Source organism: Lates calcarifer, linkage group LG1 (genome assembly GCF_001640805.2).
Source record: "Lates calcarifer isolate ASB-BC8 linkage group LG1, TLL_Latcal_v3, whole genome shotgun sequence".
NCBI lineage: Eukaryota > Metazoa > Chordata > Actinopteri > Centropomidae > Lates > Lates calcarifer.
In genome coordinates, this window is record NC_066833.1 from 2584999 (window position 1) to 2611232 (window position 26234).

A 26234-nucleotide genomic window follows, 5' to 3' on the forward strand; every position below is an offset into this window, starting at 1 on the left:
TGTTGTGACTTTTTGGTTGTTCTGCATGGTAGTGAGCATTTCTTTGCAGTCAGTTTGTGTCTTTGTGGTCATTTTGTCTCCTTTTGTAGTAATTTTGCATCTCTTGGAAATTATTTTGCATCTTTGTTGTGGTCAATATCTGTGTAAGTGTAGTTTTACATCTGAATGTTGTCATTTTGTTACACTTATAATTTTCTGTCTCTTTGTAGTCTTTTTGCATGTCTTGATAATTATGTGCTTCTTTGCATCCTTTTTTCATCTAATATCAAGTGATATTGGAATCATATTATGGCGCAAAAGTTTAGGTTTCGGTTCTGGGTTTTAACAGATACTTGGTCATACGTTACGCAAAGCGACAAAAAGTCAGTCCAACCGTAATGATCGGTTTCATGTGTCTGCTTTCTGCTGTTGGCCATGGCAATCCGAGATGAGCTGAAACATCGCGATATTTGTCCAACAGCCTGCTGGTCTGAGGTTACAGAGGCGATATCTCGCGCTACCTGAGCGCTCGGTCTCTCATTCCACCACGGTCAAGCCTGCCGGGAGGGGGTATCTGTTCAACAGCTCTACAGCCATCATTTCATTTGGAAACTTGAACGGAATTTATATTTATAACAAACAACGCAGTTTTATTTATTTAAAGTAAACGTAACCATCTAGCTTACTTTATAAGTAACCATTGCCTCAAGGTCGTAAATTTGTATAGAAAAGGAAAGCTAAGTTAACGTTACAACATAGCCGGTCGTGCTAACAAAGAAAATCCTTTCTCTTCAGAAATAATCCCCCACTACTCTCTTTAGTTATGAGTCATGTGGTCATTGATAATCCACACGGTCTAGATCAGCAGGTAAGTGTTTTCAACTTCTTTGTTTGTCTCATAGAAATTTGGTGATTTTCCGCTACGCACATGTAGTTTCGACAAGGAAAAGGAGTCGTTAGCCGTTAGCTAAGCTAACGCTGCGGCTGGTAAAATGGAGGTGGTGATGTCGCCGTAGAGAGGATTGTGATGGCGGAGCTCGTCACTACGTTGTGCCAGAGAGCCGAACTAACAAGCTGCCTAATTACCTGTGTCCTCTTTTTGAAACGACCGACAGCAGCAATAAACCCAGCCAAATATAATACGTCCGTCGCCTCTTGTTGACTTGTATTTAAATTAATGGAAATATACCAGGGTTAGCTAACGTGTACGACCCGGCCGGTATCCTACGAAGTTAGCCCGGCTAATTTTGGGCCTTCTCAACCTGAAACGTGGCGCAGGAAAAAATGTTGGCAGTGGTTTTTAGCGACCATTAAAGTTTCTGAAATATAACGTTCTCCACTTCACAAATCGTTCAGGTAGCATAAATTTGTGTGAACTAACCGACTGCTAGTATTAAGGCATGTTATTTCACTTTTTGTCTTATCTTTTTAATTTGTCAGCGTTTTCGTCGTAGGTAGTAGTGCCATGCAGGTCATGCCGCTCGTTAAATAAACCAGGCCAGTTTCTATAAACGAAATTATTTAAGGAGTTTGACCGTGCTTTGAGATATTGTTTTAGACTCGGGTGCAGAACAATCCGGAACTATAATTAAAAGTAATGGATAATACGGCTTCATCTGACGATTATTTTCACGATCAGTGAAAGGATGGGTCTCCAACTTCTTAATGTCGTGGTAGAATAACACTCAGGCTCCCATATGTACATTAAACAGGGTTTTCTTGCTGTGATCACCCCCCCTGCTCACATCGGCAATTATAAGATCCCTTTTAATGAGCCGGTAATGGAGGTGAAATTCGGGCCTGTGTTTGCGCAGACACAAAGTTTATCTGACGCTTATATGGGGCTTCTTCAGTAGACAAACCGAGTGGATATCTTTCAAAGTTACTGTCTTGTTGGTTTTACAATTCTCCTTTATTGTTACTGTCCCTGCAGTAAGAGGAAATTTCATATTATAAACACAGAAACGTCGTGAGGAACCGTCTTGATTTGCCCTGGTCAGGCCGATGAAGCCACTGTTAGCTTCAGATAAAGTCTTCATGTATGTTTTTGCTCAGAACGAGGACTGTGGATTTTGTCCTCAATCAGTGGCATTGAAACTGCATTAGAAATGAATCTTGGCATCTCGGCATGAAGTTGAATACAGCAAAGCAAAACCTGTTTTGTTGTCATAATGGGCACCATATCCTTCTAAGACAGGCTTGAACAATTATGAAGTATCCTTATATTCTGACGTTTTAATTGTGTATATTATATGGGGAAATGGTGAGGTGAAAAAAACTGTTAGAATTCCCCAACCGACAGCAACATCTCCAGATGTCCAGAACTGAAGGATATTCATTTTACTATTGTGTACAACCAGCAAATATTATTTATTTTTCATTAATTTTCTAGCAAAAGAGTTGCCTCTTATTTTTTGCTGATCAAATATTTGACCAATTGTTGCAGCCTAAAATGTTGTCATGTTCCTCCAGTGGTAGCCAATGTATTGTTTAACCCTCATTATGTATTGATAGTTGAATACTTTTACCTGAATTACATATGTAACATTTTATTTATCTTTGTCTTTTTTTTCTTTTTTAGCTTGCTGCCCTAGACTTGAACTCTGCTGACGGACAAGGCGGAGGAACTGGCAGTAAGTAATACAGGAGAGTTTAGATGTCCATGTAAATGTAATGCTTAATGAAATTGTTTTTTAGTTTTAGTTATGTATTTGTGATTATATGTAAGTTGTAGAATTGCAAGACATACTTTTACAAAACAAGCCAGGGGCATATTTCTTTTGTAGTGTGTTTTTATTTTCCGAGGAGAATAGTGGTTTAAACTGGATGTCTTAATTGGAAGGTCAGCAGAGTCATAGCTTCTATGAACACCTAGAGATTATAAACAACACTAACTATAACTGCATGTGGTACCTGACATGTTTTCTCTTCTCCATCCAGGGCGTTACATTCCACCTCACTTGAGGAACAAAGATGCTTCCAAAAACGGTGAGTTTAGTCTAATGCTCATCCACTGAGCTGCAACCAGACCATCAACAGAGGTTTGACTTGTTGTGTTCTTGATGTCCCATCAGAGCATGGTAAAAGCAAGCACAATTGAGATAAAAAAATAATTGGTGAGGCGTTCACCAGACAATATTTGACAAAGACGGTGTCTCTGCAGTGGCTTTGCTGCACTTCAGACCACTGGGCATTTTGAGGACACTAGTCTCATTTTAACTTGTGCACAGAATGAGGAGAGAAAGCCGTGTCAAATGGGTTTTCTGTGTCTGTGCATGATAGCTTATTTTGGCATGGATAAAATAGGGCAAGTGGTACTGTAAAAAGGCCGTAGCCTTGAATTTTCACCCCAGGCTGCTCATAAGTAAGAGAATGGGGTGAATTTCAAAACAGTCTCACTCAGTTTTAGTATTTTAGTACCTATTTTCATAGGCAATCTTTTCCTGGTGCAATGTCTCACGTGAAAAAGAGGAGTGCTAGCTGTTGACTGCTCTGATAAAGGGAAATGTGGAGGGAGGGAGGGTGGGCTGTTGGTTTTATCAGTATTGACAACTGTAGACGTTTAACAATGTTTTTCTAGCTAGGTTGAGGTGGTTGTGAGGTAGTTTTAAGTTTTTTTTTCTGCACTTGTTTAGCCTCCTAAAGGCTTTAAATCAAGACACATGTTGTGCCTGACATTCTCGGTCAGGTTATTTTACATTTAAAAAAGAGAAAAAACTTTGAATTATGGTACTGTGTCATTGCACACTTGACGTTTTTCTCGTTTTACTGTTTTCTTATTCCACAGCAGGAAATGCTTATTCCGCTGGTAGACAGTGCGGTTATTCAGTGGCACCAGTAAATCTCTGTAAGTCCCTTCTGTCTGCTTTCGCTGAGGGCAACCTGCATTTCCAGATGCATGAAATAGCCATTTTACACACCAGCAAAGCCAGTGCGAAGGGGGAGAGGGTTAGGTTAGACCTATACACTTAACAGTAAAAGTTAATGATGGGACCCATGATTAGTTGATGTGCTTCTCTCTGCTGGGATGCTTGCAGTAAAAATGATAAATGTCTTATAGGTAAAGCGTAATTTGATGTAAAGCACAAAGATGCAGGGTTAATCCTCTTTACTACAGTGAGTTTTTAATCTGTTGAACCATATGATAGATTCATTAAAATGATTTTTTTTCCCCACTGTATATTCAAGCCCATATTTCACCTGCAATGTCCCCAAAGTTTCTTCTAAGCAGTTCCCACAACCATGGCAGGCAGAGTGTCAGCAAAGGCACAGAAATAACTATACTTCAGGATGGGATGACTGTAAGATTGGTAACTATTAGTGTAAAGTCAAGCCCAACACTCATACTGCATGAGCCAGTAATTATGGGTGAGTCTTTTTATAGCCTGCTTCCTTACCTTTGCTCAGGTTACCCAAGACTGGCCTCTCAAGAGCTTGCCTTTTACCATGCCTACAGTGGGGGTTGGCGAAACAGATGTGGTATACCTTGACCTCTACCTGCATGCCATGCCATCTACTTGTTGGCAGAGTTTCATAGTGTACATAGCTGAACACTGGGGCATAATCAGTGTGCCCTTGCTTGTCATGGTCACTGGAAAAATGCAGCAGAAATCTGGGCCTAACACAGTGTTTGTCAAAGCTTGCAAATGACGTTGCTTATGATGCATGGTGATGGTGCCTTAAAGACTCTGCACTGCATCACTAGTGTGGCTGTCTTACTAATAACAATGAGACAATGTCAGCTGTGAAAGAATTATCTGCCTTGTCCCACCATTTCTATACCATTTTAACATCTGTTAGTCACAGTCATGAAATCAAAGCAGGGGTTTTATTTTGCAGAGAAACTGAGCTTCACATTGCTGCACTGACATCATTCAGTCCCACTCATTAATAACAAGTCTCTCAGTTCTTCTCCTTTTCAGTTGTTTATAGACCCTGTAGCTTCTTGTTTGCCTACAACATACTGTTGAAAAGCACAAAGTGGGATCATTGAAATGTGTGCTAAGAACCTGAGTGTATGCAGGCCTTTTATTGTTACTTCTCTCTAGTGTGACATTGGAATAACCACTGAAATATGTTGGTGCATTCAGTGGTGGAAGAGAAACCTGTGTACTCTCACCCCTCCTTGGCACGTGATTGAACACTCCTGGGCTGTAGCGTCTGTCTGAGAGGAATTGTTTGTGTCTGTAGTGATTGTCAGGTGTTCTCCTCTGCCTTTTCTCTGGCATTTGCAACTGAGTGATTATTAGTACAACTGAATTTCTGGCATCTTTATCTGGCCTGCACTCTGCATTTAGTGGATAATAATGTTCTGGCAGATTGTTGAAGCTAATTTCTATCCATGCAGCGTGTAGTCTTTGAAGTTGAGCAGGCTTTGGTTGCTGCACACGTATCTGGAGTATGTCGTTAATTTGCTGTCTGCAGTTTGGCAGACCTTATGGCATGATTGAACGGGGACAAATGGGTGCATCAGGACTGAAATATGTGAGACTGTGCTAGGGGGCATATTCTCCTCTTCCAAGAAGTGTTGTATTCACTAAACCACTTGTGGCTCAAACTTTTTAAGGTTTGAAATGTATAAACTGTCAAACCAACTTTTTGTCATATGTATTTTAGTCTTCAATAATCATTAATTGCATGTTCCTGTTTTTTTGTTTTTTTTTTTTGGCCAAAATTATAGACTGATAATCACATGGCCTTTTTGAAAATTCCCTTTTGATTTCCTTTTCATTTAAACATCAACTTGCATAACAAGCTTCAACCTTTTTATATAAGCTACAGGTGATTCAATTCAACATTGCTCGGACTTGGAGAATTGTTACTCTAATACTGCTTTCATATTTGTTAGCCATGATGCAACATTTTTACAGACATTCAAGAGTAAGTTTTGGGATCAGGACGAGACCTACATCAGTTTAATATCTCTAGAATTTACATTGTCTTTGTTTATTTTGGTGGTTTGATGTGAACTGTGAAGTCTGCATTGCTCTCAGAAAGCCAGGCTCTGACAGTGCTGCATCGTGAGCTGTGCCATGTTTGCAGAGTGCACATGCATCATTTTTTGTCTGATACCAGTCTGAGTGACTAAATTCTACCACCAATCCTAATGTAGTATCTGTAGTTGATAGAATATTGATGAACTTTTTAAAGTGAAGCTCAAATCTATTTAGTAAACATCTGGACAGTGAAACTGAGAAAATTAAGTAATTACTTTCATTTCCCTTGATTGCAGGGCAGATTTTGTCTGAGGCGTCCTGATTCTGTAAATACTAGGGATGGACATTTTGATGACTTTTTTAAGATGACTAATCAAGCCAATTTCAGTTGATTAAATAGTTGCGATGTCATTGTTAAGACGTTCCCTCCACCCAAGCCAAAATAATAATACGTCGTCAAGTCACATTTTTTGCGCACCTCAGAATAGAGGCGATGTTCTCATTAGGTGTCTCATCTGATGCTGTGAGTCTGGAGCACAGAACCAGAAATGTTCCGGTCACCGTCCATGTAACAGCAGGTGACAGTGACATAAAACTCTGATGTGAGAGCTGGCCATGCAGCGGTTCTTATCGCTACTTTGTTGGCTTCCATCAAGTTCTTTTTTTTTTTTTTTTTTTTTTTAGAGCTGTAGCTCCGTCATTGTACATTTTCTCAATCTGGCCGGTAATGATCTTCTGTGAAGGCACGGTGTATTCAGGTTCCATGAGCCTTTGACAGCTCCACTCCTGCGAAAACACTAAGAGGAAACCTGAAATCATTAAGTCGTGTGTCAATGTCCGTTGCGGGAGAAACCTTGATTTTTTATTTTATTTTTTTTAAATTTGAAACTGCTTCATTCAGTGTTTCTATCGATTTTAATTACTTGGTCCGTTTGTAATTAATGAGACCTCTGTAGATAATTCGCCTCCCAGTAAAAACCTCCAGAACAATGAACTCTGAAGTAATCCTAACCAAAAAACAAGCTAAGTATCTAGTAGCAGCCTGAGCTAACGTTAGCGGCAGTTTGTGCAACAGCCCGCTTCACTTCTTATTGCTGATGTCTGTTCCAGTGTTTTGATTGGACCACACAGCAACAAGATGCGCACATAAACATTAGCTCCGTGTCTATGAAGTAAAACATAAATCTCCTCCAACCAAATAAAAATTAGTCGATTCTTTAAAAAAAAAAAGGTGTTGACTCTGCTCACCATTTCGACTAACTGACTAATAGATTATTCATGCACATCCCCAGTAAATACAGGACAGCATATGTTTACCTTGCTTTGATTAAGTAAATTTATTTACTCAGATCAATATCAGAGACTTGTCCAAGCTGTGGGCTGGTCTGCAGCATAGAGATCAGTGTGTGCCTGTGTGAAGCATTACAAGGCTTTTCCTTGTGCTTACTTGAAAGGGGCACCATGGTGGATGCATTTACCTGTTGGCCAACAGGTATTCGTTAAGCTCCTCACCACAGATCTAGAATCAACCCCTTTGGCTGAACCAAGACTAATCTGAGACTAGATCTGTGTGGCTGGTCTGCCCCTTAATGCTGTTGTGGCCTAGCCTCAGCCTTACCTTGGCAGCGCTAACTGTCCGTTGTCCCCTCCCCACCACCAGCCTCAGCCTGCACTGATAGCAGTGTGGCCACCGATGGGAACGATGACACAGCCAGTGTCCAAAGCTGGGCAGATCGTTGTGGTAAATGTCCCATACAGGCAGAGATTAGGCTCAGTAGATCTCTTGGTACAGAGGAGAAGGCCTTCTAACAAAGCCAGTGTCTCGTACAGATGTAGATCTTGATTTTTTTCCCATACTTCTTATATTGGATAATATTAACTTGACCCATGTCACAGCTGTTGTTACAGCATTTGTCTTAAACAATGCAAGCTTTCAGTCCAGGTTCTTGACTATTAGGAAGTTGCTTGTATCCCACCTGTTGGTATTATTAGACTGAAAATAGGTCAGCACTTGAAGAGAGACTCATGGCTAGTGAACAGTATAAGCACACCCAAATATGTTCTTGCTTACTGACAGAAATATGTGCACAGTTATTCTCCTCCTCACAAGCCTCTCATTATGTTTTTTTCCCCCTTTGTGCCCACATGAAGATTCACCTGGATGGGACGGCGGACGCAGCAATGGATTTGTGAATGGTTACCACGACAACCGCACAAACGGGGGCTTCGGAGGGCGTGGACCCCCTCGCAATGATAGAGGTGGGCGCGGCGCCTACCGTGGTAACAGGGGTGGAGGCTCGTTTAATCAACCATTACAAAATGCAGGTGGGGAAAATCCTATCGTGCTTTAAAACTATCTGACTATAGCTCCAGAGTGGCGACAGTATAGTTTTAGATGCAAACACTGCCCTCCCCCACCCTTGTTTATTTATACAGTTATTGCAGTATTAGAGTGCTGTTACTCTGCACATGTATAACAGTTCTGCAGTAAATCCTAAATAGTGTTATTTAAGGTGAAATAACCTGATGCTTTAAGGGAAAGACCATGGTCTGCTTTTGGTAAGAGAGTGCCGTCATCTGATGATGTCCAACAGCCAATTTGCAAAAAAAAAAAAAAAGCCATTCGTCATGTCACTGATGGGTCTCTATCTGCTCATTACAGGGTTTGGCAGTTATGAAAACAAAGATGGCGGCTGGGGAGGACCTCCCAGGGATGCCGCCTACAACAGCTTTGGGGGCCGATCTGATAGGTCCAAGTCTGCCTTCTTCAATGACCGTGGGGCAGGCTCAAGGGGAAGGTATGTAAACCTGTTACTTTTAATAATATACAGTGCTTTCAGTCTGTGATGTTTGTGTTCTTAATACGACATCTTGGTAGTTTATAATGTCCAAAATGTTTCAGTATAATCTGGAGAGGACAGAGTGCGTATGTCTGTATTTTATATTTGAATTTTATGACTGATCATTTCTATGGCCTTATTTAAAATGACTATCTTATTGTGTAGATCCTCCTCCTGTTCTAAGATATTGCCAGTGACCATCACTCAATGCCTCAGCTATTTCACATGTAACCTGGAGCCAGTCACCTTGCGATAAACTGAGAATAAAAAAAAAACTGATGCTAGGAGTTAGCATGACTGTTTGGTTATACATTGCAAGTTTAACTGTTGCTTTTGTTATAGCTATTTCTGACATGCTGACACCTGCCTAGTGTAGTTTGCCCTTTTTGTTTTTGCTCTTTTGAGGAATGACTGATGTGCATGTGTTACAGATATGAGCGTGGGGGCTTTGCAGGTGGAGGAAACAGCCGTTGGGTGGAGGACGCCAGAGATGATGACTGGTCCAAGCCCACTGCTCCCAACGAGCGCCTGGAACAGTAAGACACGTTCTGCTTGCAAGTGACGAAGCTAGCAGCTGTCTTATAGCTGCTTTTGAGCCTAAATTTTGCAAAACTTTGTTTTCTAGTGAGCTTTTCTCTGGAAGCAACACTGGGATAAACTTTGAGAAATACGATGATATTCCCGTGGAGGCCACTGGGAGCAACTGCCCGCCCCACATTGAAAGCGTAAGTCTATACTTAGCAGTGCTTGCATATTCTTAATGGTGTAATTGAAACGGCAACCTATATCTGTAACATTTAAAGGAACAGTTTGTGTCTTATATTGATGGTACATGTGATTATCTTGTAGTTCCATGATGTGGACATGGGGGAGATTATCATGGGGAACATCACCCTGAGTCGCTACACTCGTCCCACCCCAGTCCAGAAACATGCTATCCCTATCATCAAGTCCAAGAGAGACCTGATGGCTTGTGCCCAGACTGGTCAGTATTTCTGAATATTCTGTGTGTGTGTGTGTGTGTGTGTGTGTGTGTGTGTGTGTGTGTGTGTGTGTGTGTGTGTGTGTGTGTGTGTGTGTGCGTGCGTGCGCGTGCATATTTGCCTTGATTAATTTCTCTTTAAAATGGAAAGGAAAAGTTGATGGATCATTCAGCTTATACCTTTAGTTTGAGGTAGTCACAGTGTAAGTGTGTGTCTGATCCCTACTGTGTTTCAGGCTCTGGTAAGACCGCTGCCTTCTTGCTGCCGGTGCTGAGTCAGATCTACACTGATGGTCCCGGAGATGCTCTGCAAGCTGCCAAGAACAACGGGCAGGTACTGTGGAAAGGGAATGCACAATGAGTAGACATAGCCTTGCTGTTTTTACCTTGTTCTAATAAACATTATTTCTTACACCCTCAGGAGAACGGAAGGTACGGCCGCCGTAAGCAGTACCCACTCTCCCTGGTGCTTGCTCCCACCAGAGAACTGGCCTTGCAGATCTATGATGAGGCGAGGAAGGTGAGCTCCAAGCATACAGCCAACTGCATCTGCCACTGTAGTAGAACATAACATTGCTTGTGTGTTCATCTCGAAGCTTAATTGTTTCTCTTTCTTCCTGCTCTCTAGTTTGCCTATCGTTCACGAGTGCGTCCCTGCGTGGTGTATGGTGGAGCTGACATTGGCCAGCAGATCAGGGATTTGGAGAGAGGCTGCCACCTGCTTGTGGCCACACCTGGACGTCTGGTTGATATGATGGAGAGGGGCAAGATCGGTCTAGACTATTGCAAGTCAGTATAGCACAGGGATCCACACTGAAACTGAAATGGCTGACTCCAGTATTAATTTGTGATGAGTGATTAACTTTTTCCATCATTTTCTCAATTAATCAGTCAGCTGTTGTGTCTATAAAATGTCCAGAAATAATGAAAAATGCCTGTTATGGTTTCTGCAGAACCAGCTCTAGCCATTTTTTAATTAAGTATGAAATGTGTGTCTGTGCAGCTACTTGGTCCTGGATGAGGCTGACCGCATGTTGGACATGGGTTTTGAGCCACAGATCAGACGCATTGTGGAGCAAGACACAATGCCACCTAAAGGCATTCGTCAGACCATGATGTTCAGTGCCACCTTCCCCAAGGAGATCCAGGTATGTTAGGCTGTCAACAACTTAACAGAATCTTGTTTAATGTGATAAATATCTGTATGCTTACCTATTGGCTTTGATGGTTTGCATAGATCCTGGCTCGAGACTTCCTGGAGGACTACATTTTCCTCGCAGTGGGGCGTGTCGGTTCCACATCAGAAAATATCACTCAGAAGGTAGTTTGGGTGGAGGAGACAGACAAGAGGTCCTTCCTCCTCGACCTGCTCAATGCCACAGGTGAGAAGTGCAAACACAAATAGGCCAGTGTTTGGGGTTTCTTTTCTCCCATGAATGTCACATTGGGCTCTAACCCATCATCCTGTGTTTGTCAGTCTGCCCCATATCAAGCTAATATTGACTTTGCTACATCTCTGCTAACAAATGTTGCCCATTATAGCTAGACCTTGCAGTGAAAGATAAAATGGCAAAACAAAAACTCATGCAGGGGTGAGCAGGCACTGAAATCACTTACCGTGTTTAAAGGGGGTTTGCTTCTCATGATGATCTAAAGCTGTTAAAGTTGTGTACTGAGCAGCCTTACGTTTACTGGCCGGTTTGGTTTTATCTTAGTTATTCCCAGTGAGGTTCAGGAAAATGTGACAGAGGCCCCAGAGAAACCGGGTAAGTGTGAACATACCATAACTTCACTCTGACCCACAAGCCAGAAACATCACATCCCACAGCTCATTCTGTCCCTCTGCTCCCCCCGCTTGACATGCTGCCTCAGTTTTGTTTTGTTTGTTTGTTTGTTTTTTTTCCTTTCGATAAGAGCTTGTAGGATAACATTTGCCTTGCACTGTACAGACTGAAGTTGTATAATTTTGAGTCAGTCTCTCCCAACTGAAAATGGAGTCCTTTTGTAGCATAGTGTTACAGTGTGTCTTTAACACCGGCATGCTGGCTGGTTGTCATAGAAAGAGCTCTCGCTTTCCATGAGTCAGATGGCTGTGACAGATTTAATGGCACCAACCTGTCACACACGGCACTCGTTTCTGTAGATCTGGTACCATTTTAAATATTGCATTCAGCCAGCGCTAACAGTTTCCACTCCTTACTTGTGTTACGAAGAAGTCCTGTGTTTTTTGTTTTTCTTTTTTACTTGACCGTAACCCCCCCAGAAGAAATGACATATGTTGCATTTGTGGTGTTTCCATGGTAACCGGTGCAGCTGCCACTATAAAAAGCAAACCAATGTGTAATATATGTCATGGACAGCCTTGTTAAAGCACACACTTGGCTGTTATTCAACCAAGGTAAAGAGGCCTGGGTAAGAGGGGTCAACTGCATGTAAAAGACAAACTAGGTGGCCCATTACCACCTCAACAGTTTAGCCAGTCTGATTGAGCTGATCTGGGCTTTATTTTAAAGTACTCACAGGCTTAAGTAATAATGGAGAGGATGGAGCTCTGATGGATGGACTTTTGTTTTTCCTGGCTTGTACCAGAGTGCATTGGCAAAGCGGTTGCAGGGTTAGCAGCGAGTGATGTGACTTGGAAAGGCCTGTCCTACCCCATCACCCCTCAGCCATTCTTATTATCTTAGGCTTTTATTTTGATAGCCATCAATGCCAACTAGTATCTAACAATTCAGCTATTTTTCAATCATTCAGAAAAACTGAAGCCAGAGTTGACTATTAACGGTTGTCAGTAAATGTAGAGATTTTTATGCAGCCCCTGTCTCCATCTCCAAGTTGTCATTTTAGTTGTTTGATTTTCTTCTTTTACTTCATGATCTTGCGATTGCTGACCCTCTCCAGTATGACAGTTTTATGTTCCCATCTTCTTTTAGTTCAAAAATCCATCTATAGCCTTTTTCCACTTATCAGTGACTTATTTATTTTTCTCCTCTCATGCTCTTTATCCAGTTCTGCTCCTTTGTCTCATCCCTCTTTATCTCCGGTTACACAGGCAAAGACTCATTGACTCTGGTGTTTGTGGAAACCAAGAAAGGAGCAGATGCTCTTGAAGACTTCCTTTACCACGAGGGTTACGCCTGCACCAGCATCCATGGAGATCGGTCCCAGAGAGACAGAGAGGAGGCTCTGCATCACTTCCGGTCTGGACGCTGTCCCATCTTGGTGGCTACAGCTGTAAGTCATCTTATTATTTATTTATTTTCACACAACCTTTGTGTGTTTTTTGTTTATTGGTGTTTTGGTTTAAAAAGGATTGAATTCAGTACAGTCTCATTGAAATGGTAGTATAGCTGGCTTGTTTTTCCTCTCAGTGAACTTTTTATCAGATTATAGATGTTGCTTTAGATTTAGTAATATATAATTTAGTAGAAAATGAATGTAGTTTGATTTCCTCATGGCTTTCTTGAAAATATAGGCTTTAATTTGCTAAATATACCTTTTGAATTGCTGCGCCTCAGCTCACATTTACAGTATCATAAGTAGGGATGAGCCCTGGTAGGTCTGGTTCCATGTTGGCCAATGATCTGAATTTAAGTTAAGTGGCTGTTACTGAGTCTTTTATTGTGTCTGTTTTTAAAAAGCAAAGAGCAGTATGTTAAATGTTGAGGCTGCAGATTCTCTTGATAAAAACCCTGCAGGCGACTGGGCCAGCTGGGTCGTGGAGGAAACTGTGGCTTTGGCTGAGCTGAAGGACATTGTTGGCAGATTAGCGTAGCTGCTGCTAATCAACTTTCATAATAAACGTGGCTAGGGGACAAAATGAAAACTTTTGACTGGAAGTTGTCTGGAGATATTCTCACCACACTCTGTATTTTCTCTCCTCCACTTCTCCAGGTGGCTGCTAGAGGTCTGGACATTTGCAATGTGAAGCATGTCATTAACTTTGATTTGCCCAGTGACATTGAGGAGTACGTTCACCGTATTGGCCGTACGGGACGTGTGGGCAATCTTGGTATGAACATCTTTATTCTTGATTCCTGCTCATGTGCGATAATTTCCATTGGCTGTCTAATCGGAACTCTTGCTCTTGTCTTGTGCAGGTCTGGCCACGTCGTTCTTTAACGACAAAAACAGCAACATAACCAAAGATTTGCTGGACATTTTGGTGGAGGCCAAGCAGGAGGTTCCCTCCTGGCTTGAGAGCCTGGCCTATGAGCACCAGCACAAGAGCAGCAACCGTGGACGCTCCAAGAGGTAACAGTCGCACACAGATGTGTTTTCAGATCATACACCAGAGCCTGCTAATTTAGCAGTGACCTGGCAGACGAGATGTGCAGTGCTTCATAAGCTTGTTCAAGTTCTCCGCTTTAAACAACTCGCAGCCTTGGCCACCTCCAATCTCAAGTTTGTTGTACCTTCAGAAAATCTCTACCATAACAAAAATGAACAAACCCTCTCGTCTTGTCTAGGTTCTCTGGCGGTTTCGGAGCTAGAGACTACCGTCAGACGTCTGGCGGCTCTGGAAACTTCAGCGGCAACCGTGCAGGGCGCAACACTGGAGGCCATGGAGGAAACCGTGGCTTTGGTGGAGGTAAGGAAATGATATTTCTGCTGCCTTTAGTTCACTTTGTAGTTAACGCAAAACCATCAGCAGCTAAAAAGCCAGATATTTACCTCAGGAGGCGGTGGAGACCAAAAGCAGAGTTAATAGAGAGGGAACACTGGACTTAGTTCATGTGGAGTGGTGTTTGTGTCCACCTGTTGCCACATGTTGCTCTGTTACTTAAACAAGCAACTGAGCAAACTCAGTGTTGTGTTCACAGCATGTTTCTCCTGCTGCCCAGTGGCAAAAATCAGTTACTGCAGACGCTGACCTCTGACCTTGTCCTTCACAGGTGGCTTTGGTGGCAACTTCTACAGTAATGACGGCTATGGAGGAAATTACAGCCACTCTGGTAGTGTGGATTGGTGGGGCAACTAGTCGCCTAAGGAATAGGTTGCCATGCCAACCCAACCCAATGGAAACCACATGTTAACTTAAGCCAGACCATAACAACCCTCCCTGTGTAGCTTCACTGACACACAGTACATTACCAACCCTGGTTCTCTGCCATTCGCTTCTCTCAAAAAGGAAGTGCAGCACGACGCAAAGGAAAGTCACCAGCACGTGCAAAGCACCGGAGACCGCAGAGATTCGCACACCTCAGAGTGAGCATGGATGCTGACATGCATTGTCCGATAGCAACCTCGGACTTTCATTGTTAAAAGTATTTTTGTTCTTTTTGTGGGGGAAAAACCCTAATTGAATAACCTGAGGTTCATTTGTATGTTAATGTACTGTGCCTTTTGAATTTAAACAGGAAATCTGTATGTTTTCATTTCACCAGATGAACATGGCCAAGAGCTCTAAATTTGTTTTTACTGTTATATTGTTTAGTGAAAAATATTAGAAAGGTAAAATAAGCTTGGACTTAATCAAACCTTGGCAAACACTGGGGTATTGTGGCTCTCACAGTCACGATTCCATTTGAACTTCAAATTTATTGCAGGATCATCATGTAGCCTTTTCTATAGTCAAACAGCTAATGGAGCCATTACTATGTCTAATATAAACTGGGCCACTCTGTGAAGCAACCGTATTTTAATCCTAAGGGACAAAGTTACATTTGTTTATTTTTCCTTTTTTGCTCACTCTATCCTGGACAGGCTCCTTTTTATGGACATGGTAGTTTAAAATAGCCATTCCTATTGTAATCTTAAGAAACACAGAAGTCATTAAGCTCAGTGCCAACGATCGCTGAGGTTAAGCAAGAATAATCAATGCTGGAACTTGTTACTCCACATTTTTCAATTGACTTGACAGTGTTACGGCAGCTAGTATGTTACCAAGTGCTAGCTACATTAAGTGGGCGGTGTTTTTTGTTTTTTACTTGAGACCTTTTTGGTGCAGGTGTGTGCAAAATTGAAAAACTTTTTTTTTGAATTGTTTCTCTACGAATATGTATCAAAACAAAAAATGCCTGCCATCTTGAAAGTGAAGTTCAAAATGGCTGCATAAAGGACCACAGCATCGGGAGGGCATAGCGTGGTATTAGTGTTTACTGAATCGACTGGCAACCACGAGGCCCAGATGGTATTCTACGCTTGCAAGTGTTTTGTTTTTTGGTCAAGGAGGAAGGACACGTGAACTGAGTCGCAGGCTTAACTTAATTACAAACGTTTTCTCTTTTCAAGCTGCGTTGGAGGCATGGTTCATCTTTAAGAGACAGGCATTTGAATGATCACTGAGGTTTATCAATTAAACAGCGAGGGGCGGAGCAGGGTAGAGCAGCACTCCGACCACAGGGGGGTTCAGGGGGAACGAAGGGGGGAGGGTAGGCGTGTGGGGGGGAGGGGGCACGGTTTTCAGTGCACCGCTGTCGTCAGTGGCTTTGGTTTCCATTGCTGCGTAGTGTAACTGTGGAGGTGGCCAAAGACGGGAGTGTCCACTTCCTTTACAGAACATTAAAGTACTGTCAGGTCCTCTGGGAAGTTCATCTGCTCAGACATGTATAAAAAAAATCTGTGGCTTCATGAAGCCAGAGCAGGCTTTTCCTCTCAAAGAGGAGCAGCCATCGAGAGGAGGAGAGATGGGGGCGTTTCACCTCAGAATGCTCCCAATTTTCTCATCGGGTGTGTTGTGCCTTGAAACCTTTTTTTTTCTTTTCTTTTTTTTCTTTTTTTTAAAGAAATTGAACTAAAAGCGGATGCACTGACAGTGTTGAGAACTTGAGATTGAATGGTGCTACTTGATTTAGGTGTGTAGGCCCTTGTACGTCGTGCCCATCAAGTTTTACAAAAGTTCTTTTATTGCACATCTAGAGTTTTATATAGATGTCTTGACTATGTGTCCTTAAGCTTCCAAATATTGTGTGTGAGGAGATTGTGAAAAACGCAGCTTGTTTACAAAGGGGAAGGGTTCTCAACGTTTAAACCAGGATTTATTTGGGACCAGGGGATTTAGCAGTTGGGGGAATTTAGCCATTTGCACAGATTTCTAGATTCTACTTTTGCTGCTAGTTTTGTGTAATTTATTAAGCATTTTTGACAAATATTTATTTTTGTAAGCCTCAAAGTGATTCTTTGAAAGTTTCAGAAACTTGACCAAAAGACAGTACAAAAAACACTGGCACTTGAATGTTGAATGTCACCTGTATGCGTGAAATTTATATATTTCGGGGTAGCGTGAGCTTTTTAATGTTTAAGATACATTGGACTCAGTAAATAATATCCACAGCTGTTTCGGGGCCTTCTCAGGGCCAGTCATCTCTATCAGATTATACCAATTGGTCAACAAAATTTGAAATGGAATTGAACAAACATGCCAAGGTTTGGAATAAAGCTGTCAAAAGAGCAAATAAATTTCCTAAGCATATCGGTGCAGAAGTGTTCAGATTCTCCAATTGTGTGCATTATTGATTCTTTACTCTAATTTGACCTGATAATTATTTTTCTCCAGTGAATGTCTGGCACATGGCAATCCTTAAAGAAACAAACATGTGGTTTATTCTCATTGTTGTATTTGCATATATGGCACCTCTGGAGTTCTCCTCGAATGTGGAGCAGGTCTGCTGCGTTGACTTCCCGAAGCGGCTGTCACTGCCGTTTGCGACGAACATGGAGGTTCGCGTTGTGCACGAAGGCAGAACCTGAGACTTGTTCCACGTTCTCTTGAGAACCCTAGAGCTCTTTAGATGTAGACTTTGCTTTCTGTATTAGCTTCTAGGCTCCTGCACTGCATGGGAAATACTCAGCTGTGCAATTGTATGATTTTACCAAAATAAAATGTTTGAATGCAAAAGTATCTGGAAAAATCAAGCATGTTTCCTGAAGACTTGTTTACTGTAGTTGTGCAGAGGAAGACCTGTAGCAAGCGGCCTGTTGCCCTGTGTGGATACAGGGCGGACGGGCGGCAAAATTCAATTTGGTATAGATTGGACGGGCTTCATTTCTTTTTGACTAAAGAATATAAAGATTTCATTTGTAAAATCAACTGTGTCAGTTGTCTTATTTTCCTGAACCTGTGAACATTTTAATCACTGCCTTCCATTCAGTGTTTTTCCTTCAGTGACCCGGCTGGAGGAGGGACAGAGACTGGAGTCCCAGAGTTGTATCTTCAGTAAGAACAAGACAGAGTGCAACAAAAACAAGTGTACTGAGAGGTCAAAAGGTCACATTTTACAGCTTAAATGATTTGTGTTTTTATTTTTAGCCTCTAATTTTGTGGAAGCAGTTTAGGGGAGGACAGCTTCTACAGATACCTCCATCCTAAATCTTGAATCCTGAGCAGTCATGATTGTGTTGACAAGCTTCCAAATTAAGATTGTTCTCATAAAGGTCAGACTTATTGAAGTGCTCTCAGTGCCCCAATGAAGTGGCAGCTGAGGGCTGTGAGTTTAGCAGTAAATGTGAAGACAAAATGTAAAAATGCCATTTTATATTCATGTATAATAACTTGATGAAAGGAAATAGAAAAGCAGAACAGTGTGTCATAGATCACTGTGGATATTTCAAAAGCATTGATGAAATCTTAACTGGCAAAGAAAATATAAATAATCAGACCACTGAACACACTTGGATGTTCTTAAAATCATTAACCTCTGGAAATGTCTTCCTAACCGACAGTTATTTTTATGCCATTTTAAACATGATTTTTTAGTCTGTAAAACAGCAGGAAATAGTGAATCATGGCTCAGTGGGAGCCATCTTTGATGATATTAGTAACACCTGTGTCGAGTCAAAATGTCCTGTGTCTGAATGAGAACAAGTTTCCACAGCCGGGTTTCAAAATCTTGTGGGAAGTCTTACACCTGTGGAGAGTGGAGGCTGTTGCAGCAGCAAATGAACGTCCATGTCTTTCTGAAGGTGTGTAACATCCACATGTTGGTGTGATATGTTGCAGGCAGTCAGAGCAGGTGAGCTGGAAACCAGACGACCCAAATCCAGAGGGCTGTCAGCAACACTGTCTCCTCCCATCATAACCAGATGTACAGAGAACATGGTGGGCATGCTGAACTTTGAACTGACATATTTTTTTAATAAGAGGCTCATTCTGCTGAACTATCTGGGAAAAAGAAATGTGACCTGTATTTTATGGCTCCACAGATGGTCTCTACTTCAGGCCATCTGTGGAGCTTTTTAGGCAGCGAAACGACAAAACAGTGGTTACATATCTCTCATCCTGCATGAAAAAACCATGTTTGCCCCAATTTTGGGTTTAGGGTTTTTCGTGTTACTCTTGAAGGGTCACATGGTCTCTAATGTGCTGAGTGGGTTTCATAACTGCCGAGCCAGTGACACCCATTAAAACCCTGTTGTGTAATTTCTGTGTCATTTTGAAAATAAGGTTGCAGGGACATTTCAAGTCGGGTGATCCCACAGAAGGGTTACTGAACGGGCGTAACGGGCACGGGCACAGGGGTCTGAGGAGTCAGGAGGCCGCTGGGCCAGAGCCTGTTAACATGTCATGACCAGGAAGAGTCAAAAAGACCACAAACAGAGTCAAAATTAGAACAAAGAGACACCAAACGGCTGTAAAGAGAAACAACATGACAAGGTTTCAGTCTGGGTGTCATGGTTGGACTCGGCTGTCGTTCATTCAGCTCTCTGGAGAAAAGATGGCTGCCCACGCCGCCTGCACAGTAAAGTAATCTTATTTAACAAATTGTATTGATCGCCTCTCTCATCAGATCACACCGCTGATGGCCTGCTGATCCTCTAATCCATTTCAACATCTGCATTTCTGACAAGTTTTATGTCTAACTTCATGCACTGTGTGTGTGTGTGTGTGTGTGTGTGTGTGTGTGTGTGTGTGTGTGTGTGTGTGTGTGTGTGTGTGTGTGTGTGTGTGTGTAATCTGTGTGTCTCTAAGTAACCACTCTGCTTGGGCTCTGATTTACTTCTGTAATCCTGCCAGCCGCCCATCTCCATCTCCATCCATCCCTCCCTCCATCACTCCATCCAAGGGATTTGACTGCCATTAAGAGATGGCTTTTTGGTGTGTGTGTGTGTGTATGTGTGTGTGTTTGTGTGTGGGGGGTTTGAATTGTAAAAACACAACCACATACACTTCAGCAGGAGAGCAGTGTCGGGCAGAGGCGTCCACTAAGCTCGCTCAGTTATGCGGTTGAAGGTGTACCGTGCAGACTGATGTGGGATGGGAAGGATGGGCACATGCAACAATACTTGGACTATGACTTTTAACACACATGGATGCTACAGCTGTCTGGAAAGACCTACAGGTATGTCACTTCTGTTTCTGCATGTCGGCTAGTCTGTTCAGTCAGGTTAGCAGCTGTGATCTAGTACTGATTACCACACAGGCCTGAGAGGTCAGGTGCCCCTGGACCAGAGCCAGTGTATGAAGTGACTGTTAATTATTCTTGTTTTAAAGCCAGAGAGCTGAGTTTAAAGAGATGCTAAATGACTACAAGGAGGCACAAAGCAACTAAAAATAGACTCAAAATCACCACTGCAGAAATGCAAAACGACCGCACAACGCAAAATTACCACAAAATTATGGGAAGGAAAACGACTACAGGGACACAAATTGACCAAAAAAGAGACAAAACTACTACAAAAAGATGTAACATGTTGTCATTTATAAGGAGGGTGGAGGGGTCTGATACCTCTCTGTGCCCAGGGACCCATGTTCTTACAGCACTGACAAAGATTAGATAAGACTGTAACTCTGTGCTTCAATTAAAGTTAAGAGTCAAACTAAGTCTTCAAAACTAGATCACTTACAGACTTCCAACAACTGGCTTTGTCATATTTATATAATTCATAAGTGCTGCTGTGCTCTTTTTTGTGCCATTTCAGACCTCCCTTAATCCTGGCATGTCCCAGATGAGAGACTACAGTAATGACGGCCATCACTTTCACTGGTCAGTTTCAATCCCTTTACTCTTCTACTTTTTGTTCTTTTCTCCTCCACGGCTGTGAAAATGATCTCGCAGCATTTACTGTCTTCATTTCCTTACAGTGTAAACCTCACATTTCACAGCTTACACTGAACATGATGTTTTTTTTCCCCCACAAACCACTCCGTAATGTGAGTCTACGGAGGCTGGTGGGTTGATTGATCAGACTAAAAGGCAGGGCCGAAGTTGAGCTAACGTGGACTGGATGGAGGGTGAAATCCCAGGCACAGACAATACCTATTGTTGTGAGGCTAATCTCTGATGTAAGCTGTTCTTTCTTAATCACATCATCATTTCACCAGCAGCTGGCAAAGAGACAGTTTAGCCCTCAACCTGCCAGTCAACGTGACTCAAACATCAAATCATTACTCCACCAGCATCCTTATGTTGCTGCTAAAAATCAATGCAAGCATTTAATCTGGGGAAGAGGCAGAGGAGCTGATCGGCATGTTTTTTTTTCTGCAGAGTTTGTTTGTAGCAGTAAAGCAGAATAAAGACAGCAGGGTTGTGATTATTTATAACAGTTACTTTCACTATCAAATAATCTGGTGATGATTTTCTCAAGTAATCGATTAGTTGTTTGGTAACAGAAAATAGTGAAAAAAGTGACTTCTCTGAACAGAGAAAAAACAGACTGGAGAAGCTGGAACCGGCTGTGTGAAAATGTACTCAAACAATGAATTAATTATCAGTATTATTTCTGTTGATCAAAAGGTGGTGGCTCCTGTTCTGATCTAAACTGAGGGGTTCAAATGACCAAGGGGAAGAAGTTGAGAGAAACTAAAGTGAAATGTTTGAAAAAAACAAAAAACAGAAAAAAGGTCCACTCATTAGTTATGCCAGACCTTTCAGCCATATGACACTGTCTCCCTCAGCAGATGAAGTTTCCCAGATTTCATTAAACATTGATTCTTGACCTTTGACAAGAAATCTCATCACAAGGACACAGTCATGCTAGCAGCTCTGTGAGGCTATACTTTGGCTTTCAGCTAAATGCTAACGTTACCATGCCAACACAGGTAGGAGGTTTAACAGTTAATAAGATGTTTCAGTCTAAACCAAAGTGGTGGACTGAACTCCACCCTACAACCACATCGCTAACACAGGAGCTAACATTAGCCATCGCTAGTAGTAACCCCTGTGCTTTTCCTGCTATCACAAATCAAAATGTCTGCTGTGAAAAATTCTGATTCATTAGGGAATAATAAAGAAGCAGCAGTGTCCTGATGCTAGCTAAGCTAACAGGATTCAGGTTGGTTAGATTTATGGGAGGAGTTAAAGGAAAACTGAAGACTATCTTAATTCAGTGCAGCAGAAGAAACGTGTGTCTTCTTTGTGTAAAAAACAAACAAAAAACAAACTGTAAAGGAGTAGTTTGGCATTTAGGTAAATATGATTATTTATTATTATTATTATTATAAATTTTACTTGGTTCCGTTTCATTACTAGTTTCCACAATATTTTTATAGGCTGGTAAAAACACAAGCAGTTTATGTTCGGGGTGTTCAATTTTCAGCTTTCTGAGGAGGCAATGAAAAAGTCCCTAACCACTGATTTAAAGTGAAGTGAAGTACAGGCTCTGTTTGAAAGATTTCAATAGAAACACAGTATATTTTCAGTCCTTGGAAACAATTTAGTCCTGACTAACAAACAACTCCACTGAATCTGGTAGCTGAGGAGTAATCAAGTTGCAGTGGAATATTTACAGATTACAAGCTGCTGTGGAGATTTACATATAAACTGTGTTCACCATAGGTGTCTAATTGAAGTAGAACTGCAAGTCAGTCCATCCGTAATCAACTATTTTGATGATCAATTAATTGTTCCAGTCATTTTTCAAGCAAATAATGGTGCTTTTCTTTGTTGTATATGATAGGAAACTGAATATTTTTGGGTTTTGTTTGTGAAAAATTGATAAACAATCAGTTACAACATTGACGACAGTGTTGCTTTCACTTTGAGGTTTTCATACCTGTGCCCTCCCTCTGTCCTGCTTTCAGTCTCTGTGCTGTGCCTGCTGCCTCAGGCGGTGCTGGCACGGTGGGCGTGTGTTCGGGCCTGTCCGGCCTCCTGCTCCTGCACTCAGGAGAAGAGCTGCAGTGTGCTGTGCGACCGCTCCGGCCTGGCTGAGCTGCCCAAAGAGTTTCCCTGCGAGGCCTCCGCCATCAACCTGGACAAGAACAGGCTCAAGTTCCTGTCGGAGAGGGCCTTCGGTACCCTGCCCTCCCTCAAGTCTCTGTCTCTGGACCACAACAACATCTCCTTCATCACTCCTGGAGCTTTCAAGGTCTGCTGAGTTTTCATGCTAACATGCTAATTTTCTCCTTTAACAGACAAAAACAAAAGAGTTGCACCTGTTGTTGCTGGAGCTGTATTTTCTTGGTTACATTAAACTGGTCATTAATTGTTTTTTTGATCAATCAATTAATTGTTTGGATTGTAAAACATAAGAAAATAGTGTTTGCTTGCAAAATCTTAATTTGTAAAGTAACTAGTAACTGTAGCTGTCAGGTAAATGGTGTGGAGTATCAGCAGAAACTGAAATACTCAAAGTGCATCAAATGAGTGAATGTACTCAACTTTCCATATTCAACTCACAGCTGCACCTCTGTCCTGCAGGGCCTCTCCAACTTGGTGGAGCTGAAAATGGCGCACAACGAGTACATCAGCTACCTTCACACGCGGACGTTCACTGGGCTGAAGAAGCTGGTGCGCCTTGACCTGTCCGACTGCAACCTCTTCAACATCCCGGACCGCATCTTCATAGAGCAGACGGCACTGAAGGAGCTGCTCTGCTTCCAAAACAACTTCAGGAGGATCCCCGGGGCCTTCAGAGGCATGGAGAACCTGACTCACATCTACCTGGAGAGGAACAAGATAGAGGCGGTGGCCTACAACTCCCTGCTGGGCCTGGGCAGTCTCAAGTGAGTCACAGGCTGGAAGTAATGATGAAATGTAATAATGATGTTGAGTAACATTTGCCTTTGTCTGCTGGTTTGCAGACACCTGAAAGCACCTGATTAAAAAGGCATTTTGAAAGGTGGTATATGTATATTTTTGCTGTCACTACATGGCTGACGTTAGCATTAACAGCTGTTTACTTATCGAGACCCTCTGCCACCATTGTGTTTACAAGACAAGAGGCTAGAATACACACTGCTTCTTCATCCCCTCATGTTGGACTGAGGGCAGACTGGATGCTAGAGAGACTCACTATCACAGAGTAATATTATGAGACAGGATGGGCTGGGGCTAACTGGTTAGCATGCAAGTGACTTCAGTAGAAGAAAAGAGGTGATATTTTGATGCTGAACTTGCAACCTTTCTTCTAGGCTGGTAAGTAAAAAGCTGTTAATGCTAACTATGTAGCAATAGCAAAACCTTTTAAACCTTTAAAGTCCTCAGTTCAGTTTATCAAACATCTCTGTCTTTATCAACCTCAGGTACTTGAATCTCCAAGAGAACCGCATTAACGTGATCCACGACCAGGCCTTCCAGGACCTTGTGCGACTGGAGAATTTCTACCTCAATGACAACCTGCTGTCTGATCTGCCGCGGCTCGCCTTCAAGGGCCTCAGCCGCCTCAAGATGCTCAACCTTGGGGGGAACCAGTTGACTAATGTGTCCAAGACTTGGTTCAGTGACCTGGTGGAGCTGGAGATCCTGTACCTGGACAGGAACCAGCTACTCTTCATCGAGGAAGGCACTTTTGAGAACCTGACCAGCCTGATCACGCTCCACCTGAACAGCAACAACCTCACCACCCTTCCCTTCCCTGTTTTCCAGCCCATCTACTTCCTGGGTCGCCTCTACCTCTTCAGAAACCCCTGGGAGTGCGACTGCACCCTGGAGTGGCTGAAGGAGTGGATGGAGAGCTACAAGCTGGTGCGGGACATCCCCTGTGCCTCACCTTCCTCCGTGGCAGGACTGGATCTCAGCGAGGTGGTCTTTGCCAAGGTGAACGGGACGTGTGTGGACCCTGCGGAGCTGAACCTGACCACCGCCTCCTCGGAGATCGCCTCCACCACAGAGAACCGCTTCAACAGCCTCATTTCCAAGCTGCTCCAGCAGGAGCTCAGAGAGGAGATGGGGAATGGCACAGAGAGCCTCCGCAACGGGACCCTGCTGGAGACTGAAGAGGGGCAGCTCTCTGCAGGGGTCAGAGGGCAACGGGCCCAGGCAAGCCAATCACATCTCTGCTTCATTGTAGTGTGGCTCATCTTTGGTTTGATTGGCCTGTCAGATATTAATGTCTGTCTTTCTTGCACATGAGAACTGTGAAAACAGGGAGTAGCTTTTCAAATTGCCGATGAGATAAAAGGTGTTTTTATTTATCCAAGCGAGGACCGAGGAAGCAGTGGTCCTCACAGGTGTGGTTACTGGTGTGAGTCTGTTCTGCCAAACACAGGATTTTAGGATTTATTCCCGGTTGAAATGTAAATGTGGCAAACTGAATATTTTCAGCTATCCACACAAGAGAGACTGATGGCATTAATGTTCACATGAGCAGTTTATATACAGTAATCTATGATATTTATAGATGACCTACTTATATAAGAGAAATCACAGCTACACGTCTGATACATATCTTTCCTCCTGGTTCATAAACTGCTCTGCCAGAGCTGCGCGGTCACAGGATTCATGTCTACAATTACAGATTTCAAACTGTGCATTAACTGTGGCAATGTGATGAAAAAGTATAAGTGAACCTGCACCTTTTGTTGCATAATACTCAATAATTTTAATTAATGTTATGTAATATTCATAGCATTACATAGTATGTTGCAAGTATTTTATTTGTATTTTCATTCACATCTACTGTGTGTGTAAAGTCAGAGGAGATAAGAGCTCCTATAGTTATCTCCTAAACAGATGTCCTCTCTGTTAGTTTCTATTCATTCAACTCTAAATGTGGGTTGTGCAGCTTTTCCATAAATGCATTAATCTTCTTATTGCATGTGGCTCAGTGTCATTGCTGCTTGTGTGTGCTACTGATGTACTGGAGGGGCTTTCTTGTTGCTTTTGCCTCCTATGGATGGATGGACTATTTCCCCCTTATGGACATGATCTGTCTCCATGGAGGATGGAGGGGTTGTGGTGGGTGTGATAGCCATATGTCAGGCTGTGGATGGGGGAGGGGGTATTGTCAAAGCATGTCAGAAAAGCTTTCAGGTACATTACTTTGCAATTAAAGGACTGTTGACTGCATCATCAGCATCCTGCAAAGTGTGTATATATATATATATATATATATATATCTCACACCACTGTGCTCTGTGTAGCTGAAAAAGAAAAAAAATACCTGTTTTAATATAATACCAGCCACTGCTTTCTTTTTACCCAGGTGAATGTAAGTAGTTCAGTGGTGTTATTAGACATGACACTCTGTCACAATATATTTTTCTGAATAAAAAAAATCTAACAAAAACCGCTGTCGAACTTTTGACTCTGATCAGTGACTCCTTTCAGCCTATACTGACGAGTCGACCCGTTTCAGCGGTGAGCACCAGTTAATCTGCGCACTGGCCCTTTAATG

General features: G+C 42.4%; 2 protein-coding genes across 19 annotated transcripts; both read left to right on the forward strand.

The window, feature by feature from the left end:
- Positions 1–499: 499 nt before the first annotated feature.
- On the forward strand, positions 500–17769 carry ddx3xa (DEAD-box helicase 3 X-linked a). 18 transcript variants are annotated; one of them, XM_051075535.1, is made up of 23 exons: positions 500–847; positions 2561–2612; positions 2920–2967; positions 3767–3826; positions 4197–4289; positions 4387–4458; positions 7576–7656; positions 8067–8240; positions 8578–8713; positions 9187–9291; positions 9381–9480; positions 9605–9740; positions 9974–10071; positions 10159–10257; positions 10366–10526; positions 10741–10885; positions 10975–11119; positions 11453–11503; positions 12790–12971; positions 13632–13749; positions 13838–13991; positions 14207–14328; positions 14633–17769. In XM_051075535.1, the coding sequence occupies exons 1-23, from the start codon at positions 803–805 to the stop codon at positions 14716–14718; spliced, it is 2463 nt and encodes an 820-aa protein (XP_050931492.1). In that variant the 5' UTR covers positions 500–802; the 3' UTR covers positions 14719–17769. The 18 variants fall into 18 exon arrangements, with proteins under 18 accessions (XP_050931492.1, XP_050931551.1, XP_050931537.1 ...); XM_051075594.1 differs by having other exon boundaries at positions 8067–8174; XM_051075580.1 differs by having other exon boundaries at positions 4197–4280.
- Positions 17307–25762, forward strand: nyx (nyctalopin). Its single transcript, XM_051072959.1, has 5 exons — positions 17307–17399; positions 20598–20662; positions 22661–22985; positions 23318–23622; positions 24142–25762. Exons 1-5 carry the CDS (start codon positions 17307–17309, stop codon positions 24968–24970), a joined length of 1617 nt encoding a protein of 538 aa, XP_050928916.1. The 3' UTR covers positions 24971–25762.
- Positions 25763–26234: the final 472 nt, after the last annotated feature.